General features: G+C 44.9%; 1 protein-coding gene across 3 annotated transcripts in view; it reads left to right on the forward strand.

The window, feature by feature from the left end:
* Nucleotides 1-884: 884 nt before the first annotated feature.
* ncl (nucleolin) overlaps nucleotides 885-6,366 on the forward strand; it is a 14,314-nt gene continuing 8,832 nt past the window's right edge. Inside the window, exons 1-5 of one of the 3 annotated variants that reach the window (XM_055646197.1) lie at nucleotides 885-1,101; nucleotides 1,884-1,979; nucleotides 2,662-2,803; nucleotides 4,148-4,246; nucleotides 5,330-5,488. In XM_055646197.1, the coding sequence (XP_055502172.1) occupies nucleotides 1,084-1,101; nucleotides 1,884-1,979; nucleotides 2,662-2,803; nucleotides 4,148-4,246; nucleotides 5,330-5,488 (514 nt within the window). In that variant the 5' untranslated portion in view covers nucleotides 885-1,083. Of the gene's footprint in view, nucleotides 1,102-1,883; nucleotides 1,980-2,661; nucleotides 2,804-4,144; nucleotides 4,247-5,329; nucleotides 5,489-6,366 lie in introns of all 3 variants that reach the window. The other 2 variants (XM_055646199.1, XM_055646196.1) reach the window with 2 other exon arrangements.

Consider the following 6,366-nt stretch of genomic DNA (forward strand, 5'->3'; position numbering starts at 1 on the left):
CAGAGATGCTGTCTGACGCGCCGAGTTACTCAAGCATTTTGCACCAATCCAATTGAGTTTTGCAATCTACAAATAATAAGGAATAAGTATAGGTATATCCTTGGGGATTTGTCCTAACATCTGATTATTGATATAATGCTCATTGACACATATTCGGTACTATTTTCAAACCTGCAGCACATGTAAGCATCACAAAAGCCGTCTGAGTGAATGGCGCCTCACTCCTCCCCCCCAACTCGCAGCCATTTTATACTCGCGACCCGAGTACTTCACGTGGCTTCGCGGCCAAAATTATACATTTATTGACAAATAAAACGACAGCTCAAGAAAAGAGCAGACATTACAAGGGGCGATGACTTTCTTTTACATCTTCGATAAAGAGAAGTTATTGGTGCTTTATTGCAGCCGTTTCCCGGCGCGCTGCTCCGCCATTTTACAACAGTCCTTGGCGTCACCAAACCCTATGCTCCAGAGTTACTGCAGCAGCCCCTTGTTATGACATGGAAGGTATACAACAAGCTGGAGAAACTCAGCGGGTGAGGCAACATCTATGGAGAGAAGGAATTGACGGCGTTTCGGGTCGAGACCCTTCTTCAGACATGATCACTGCACATTGTCCACAGTTACCGGTGCCGAGCGGAAGAGCCGCCGCCGCCATCTTACAGCCGCTTCGTGCGAGTACACGTGACGCTGCTGGCGCTGCTTTGATTGGCCGCTACCACTGACCAATGGGCTTCGTGCTGCGCTCGGTAACCGCGATGATGATTGGCGGAGACCAGAGCCACCCCGTAACCCGGCGTCTGATTGGCCACCTGACGGTGGGGGTGGGTTCGCTGTGGGCGGAACGGAAGGCTCAAAACCGTGACGTCAGCAGCGGCAGTTCCTTTGCTGCGCAGCTCGTGCCACCGCCACACGTGGTCGCCGCGCCGTCCGAGCTGTGTGTGTGTGTCTCCGTGTGTGGATCAGCGCCGAGCCGTGTGTGTGCGGGAGAATTAGTACCGAGCCGTGTCTGTCTGTTCGTGCGGGAGAATCAGCCCTCAGAGCAGTCTGTCCGAAATAATCAGCGCGTCGCACGGTAGCACAATGGTGAAACTAGTCAAGGTAAGGTATTGCCGAGTGGGCTGGAGCGCTGAGGGAAGCGCCACTCCGAGCGGGGCCTTGATCGCCTCCCGGCGCCTGAGGGCGCGACCATGTGAAGGCCGCTCGCGAATTCAGATGATCGGCTCCGCCGGCCCTTCTCCCGGCTCATCTCCCGGCCGCTGCCCGCACCGTTACACGGCTCCGCGCCCCCCCGCCCGCCCGTCGCCGCGCTCCGGGGGAGGAGGGATTCCCGCCATTGGTGTTCTGCTCCACATCTCGCGAGCGGACGGACGGACGGCCGCGACCACCCCTCGTGGCGCACAGTCCCGTGCGTGTGCCCGCCGAGCCCCGCGTGCGCCGCCGTGCGTGTGCCCGCCGAGCCCCGCGTGCGTGCCCGTACAGTCGCCTCTCCCCCGTCCGCATGGACGCCTCGGCCTCGCCACGCGCGTGCTCACGCCCACCGCCTCGCCAGCACATGGAGCACGTGTGACCGACCACAGGCTGACGATATGCGACTGACTAGCTTGCTTTATCCTATTTAGGTCAGAAATAATATCGCTAATAATGTATTAGGGTTTTGTTAAATGGTAGAAGGACCTGCTAAACTTGATAAACGCCGGGGATGGGAATGATGCTGAACTTGTGTAATAGGTTCATAATTTTGGTTGGGCAAAAAGATAGCAACAATTAGCAAAATTTGTGAATCTTTCTTCCCAATGTCTGAATGAAATTGTTTTTATTACAAGAATTACGTTTTTACTTGTGAATTTTAATTTATTGGAATGCTATTATCCTGACTACAGGCAGGAAAAAAGCAGGCAAAACCAAAAAAGGCCGCACCACCTCCACCACCAGAGGATTTTGAAGAGTCCAGTTCTGAAGAGGAGAGCGAAGAGGAGGTAATTATTTCTTGTAATATTAATTAATATTTGCTTCTTGTAATATTAAAGTTGAAATTCCATTTGAAATATTTTGGAGGACCAAGAAACCAAGAATTCCAGTATTCTGATTCCTGGAATAAGAAATTTCAAATATGTACGGACAGGAATCAACAAGTGTTTTCCTTGGAACACAGGTTGAGAGGGAATCTGAGGGAGATATTTACGGTAAAGAAGGATCTAGATGGGGAGAAACGTCCCAAAGGTTAATGGTTAAAGCACCATAGAATGAGAACGCAAGAGACAGCAGGTGCTGGAAGTTTGAGCAAAACACAATGTGCTGGCCCATTAAACAGGCCTAATGAGTCTGCACCTACTAGTATTGCCACATACTATCCCAGACACACTGGGGACAATTTACATTTATACCAAGCAAATTAACTGACAAACACGTACGTCTTTGGAGTGTGTAGATCTCGGAGAAAACTCACAGGTCAAAAGGAGAACGTACGATCTCCGTACAGACAGCCCCCGTATTTACGATCAAATCCGGGTCTCTGGCGCTGCCAGCACTGTAAGGCCGCAACCACCCTTGTTCTGGAGGCATCTTCGGAGAGGATGAACAGATGACATTTTTGGTCGTGACCATTGATATTTGATCGTGATTTTAATTTGTTTTTAACTTAAATTTCCTCTAATTTAGGAACTGCCAGCAGCTCCTGTTAAAAAGACTGCCACTCCAACTGTTAAGGCAACCCCACAATCTGTCAACAAAAAGAATGGCAAGGCTGTAAAAAAAGAGAGTAGTGAGGACGACGATGACGATGAAGAGGATGATGAATCAGGTGAGTATTCCATGTTAGTGCTAGTTTTCATCTGATCTGTCTGGTGCAGCAGCTGGCATTTGTACAGCATCTTTCAAGTACAACCCCACAATAGGACTCTTGTTATCATGCAGTGCTGTGACACGTAAACATGTGGCCAGATTTAAAAAAAACTTTAATTGAGAGCATTTCTTGACTATGCGTTAAATAACTTTGTAGTTGTAAAACTATTTTCTTCACTTTCTTTTGATTAATAAATTGGTTGAGGACTTTGTTGCCAAGTTTGCATATGTTACGAAAATAGGTGGTGGGGCAAGTTATGTAGAGAAAGCTGGAACTCTGCGGTAGGACTCTTGACAGGTTGGAAGAGTGGGCAGAGAAGTGGCAGATGGAGTGTAGTTTAGCAAAGTGTGGAGTTGTGCATTTCAGACTATTTTCTAAATGGGGAGATTGCACAGGCTAGATGCAGGAAAAATGTTCCCGATTTTGGGGGAGCCCGTAACGAGGGGTCACATTTTAAGAATAAGGGGTAGGCCATTTAGGACTGAGATGAGGAAAAGCTTTTTCACCCAGAGAGTTGTGAATCTGTGGAATTCTCTGCCACAGAAGGCAGTGGAAGCCAATTCACCGGATGTTTTCAGGAGAGAGTTACATATAGCTCTTGGGGCTGATGGAATTAAGGAATATTTCAGAAATGGGGAACTGGTTTTGGATGATCAACCATGATCATACAGAATGGCGGCGCTGGCTATTTTTGAAATGGGGAGAGAATCCAGAAATCGGAGATGCAAAGGGACTTGGCAGTGCTCGTGTAGGATTCCTAAAATGTTAATCTGCAAGTCGAATTGGTAGCAAAGAAAGCAAACGCAGTGCTAGTTATTTTAAAAGTACTAGAATACAAAAAACAGGGATATAATGCACAGAGAGTTGTGAATCTGTGGAATTCTTTGCCACAGAAGGCTGTGGAGGCCAAGTCAATGGATATTTTTAAGCAGAGATAGATAGTTTCTTGATTAGTATAGGTATCAGGGGTTCTGGGGAGAAGGCAGGATAATGGGGTTAGGAGGGAGAGATAGATCAGTCATGATTGAACGGCATAATTGATGGGCTGAATGGCCCTGCAAAATCTGAAAATATTTGGTTTCCAGCAGTTCCTTTGGGAATATGGATGAGTTCAGAATTTTTTTGTTCTTGAAGCCTGACAATTGGATCTGAATATTGTCTTGTACCTGAAGATATCCCATAGAAATATAATTGTTTATAGTTCCCTAATCCAGATGAAAACATAAGTATGAATTTGGTTCTTAAGGTGAAATTAAAGAACATGAAACTTTATAGTAAATACACTTTTCATTCATTCAGAAGAAGAATCAGAAGAAGAAAAACCTGTTGCCAAGCAAGCTGCTAATTTGATTAAAAAAGTAGCTGATGAGGAGGACGACGATGATGAGGAAGATGATGATGGTAAATATTATGTCATCGTGCAATTTTACTGAATTGACTGGTACCCATGCACATTTGTGCACTGCTGTGATTTATGGGATCACTTTTTCTCATTCACTGTTGGGAAAATATCTTTTGTCATCGATGCCCATCAGTCCACAATATTTATGCATAACTTGATGCAAAGTTAAACGAACCGCTGCACGAGCTCTCTTTATCTCTCCATTCCCTCTCTGTATAGATGTGTCTTAAATGTAACAATCATAAAGTTTTCGCTTTTAACCGTGGCGCTGTGTTCCATGTACCTACCTGTATGTGTACACAAAACTTGCCCTGCCCATCTCTTTTCAAACTTCCACCCTTTGACTATAACGCTTTCTCTGGTATTTTAAATAACCCCGGGGGGGGGGGGGGGGGGGGGGGGGTGATCAACCTCCGTGTCATTTTGTCAGTAAGCCAGTTCATATGACCCAAGTTACTGTTAGTCCTGTTCACCTTAATTCAACACAATAATCGGGAGAAGACTTGGGGAATCATACTGAACCATCATTGTGGCTTTGTACTCTAATGATGACAGCTGTTGATTAAATGCATTTGCAACATTATTCTGTGTGGATAAATGGTTCTGTATTCAACTGACGAATACTCCAGCATATACAAGGCCCTGTGTTGGGAATCCAGCACTGCCTAATTTTTGCTACTGTTTTGGGGGATGGCTCTCGGCTGACAATGTTATGTGTTTGTTGCATTGCAGCTGTTTTGCTAACTTCAGAACTGGTTCTCATTTGTATTACTGGCTTCTAACCCGATAATGCACCCAATAATCCCTAACTGATCCAACACCCAAAGGGCTGTCAATAAAAATAGGGGGCAGAAATAGTTTACATTAGAGTTTTGATCATGGGCATGCCACCCGTGATGCAATCAAGTGGAATTCCTTGGCTTGTTTGTGAATCCGAATGCATGTGTTTGGTTTTGGATTCTGTTCTTTCTCCAACACTATTCTAATCGCCTCTGATTATTTCCTGTTTTGGTTTCCATCAGCTGGATTTTCAGGTACAGGCTTATTTGGGTTTTTTTAATCTATTGATATGATTTTTTTAGAATCTGAAGAGGAAGAGGCAATGGATACAGCACCTGCACCCAAAGTGAAAAAGGCTGGTATGGTGAAAGTTAAGGATGATGATGATGAAGAGGAGGAAGAGGATGATGATGAGGATGAGGATGATGATGAAGAAGATGAGGACGACGAGGAGGAAGATGGTAAGTTTAATAGCGTCTAGTAGCTAAACGTTTTGTGCCATGAGAATGAAAAAATCCTCATGCTAATACACAGCATTAATTAGTGAACAAAACATGTAGCAGAGATGGGTGTGTAGCTGGTTTATGTGAAATCTTTTACAAACTCTTCCTGCAATAAGTAAAGTTTTATTTGTTGGGTAGGAATGCTATGGTGTTTCTAGTGTTCACTGTATGGAGATTTATCATAGAACTCATCCCATCATTAAATACAAACTAATGGGACTGACTTTATTGCAGGCATTAAAGAGGCAATCATTGGATGTCTCTTTCCAATTACATATTTTTGAATTGCTGTTTTAAGTAGAGATTTCCCATTTGTAACTAATCCATAACTTGGTTTTGGTGTAAAAAGCTTGTCTATCTGCCATATTTTGTGGATTAATTGTGCAGTACATGTTAAGCTCGAAAGGGGACAGATTTACAAGGACGTTACCAGGACCTGAGCTATAGGGTTAGGTTGAGCAGGCTAGAACTTGTAGCGCAGGAGGAATTGTGGGTGATATGATGAAGGTGTATAAAGTCATGAGTGGATTAGATAGGGTAAATGCAGTTGTTTAACCAGAGTAGTGGAATCCAGTATGAGGGGACATAGGTTTAAGGTGAAGGGGGGAAGATTTAATAGGAACATGAGGGGCATATGAACAAGCTGCCAGAGTAGGTCGTTGAGGCATGTACTTTCACTGCATTTAAGACTGGTGCATGGACAGGATATAGTTGGATGGATATGGGCCAAATGCAAGTAGGTGGGATGAATGTAAACAACCTTGACCCTAACGCACGGTTGATTGATGTGGGCAATTCCAGTCCCGTTAGCCCATGTCCCTCAACCTTTCATAAAC

Source organism: Leucoraja erinacea, chromosome 14 (genome assembly GCF_028641065.1).
Source record: "Leucoraja erinacea ecotype New England chromosome 14, Leri_hhj_1, whole genome shotgun sequence".
Lineage (NCBI taxonomy): Eukaryota > Metazoa > Chordata > Chondrichthyes > Rajiformes > Rajidae > Leucoraja > Leucoraja erinaceus.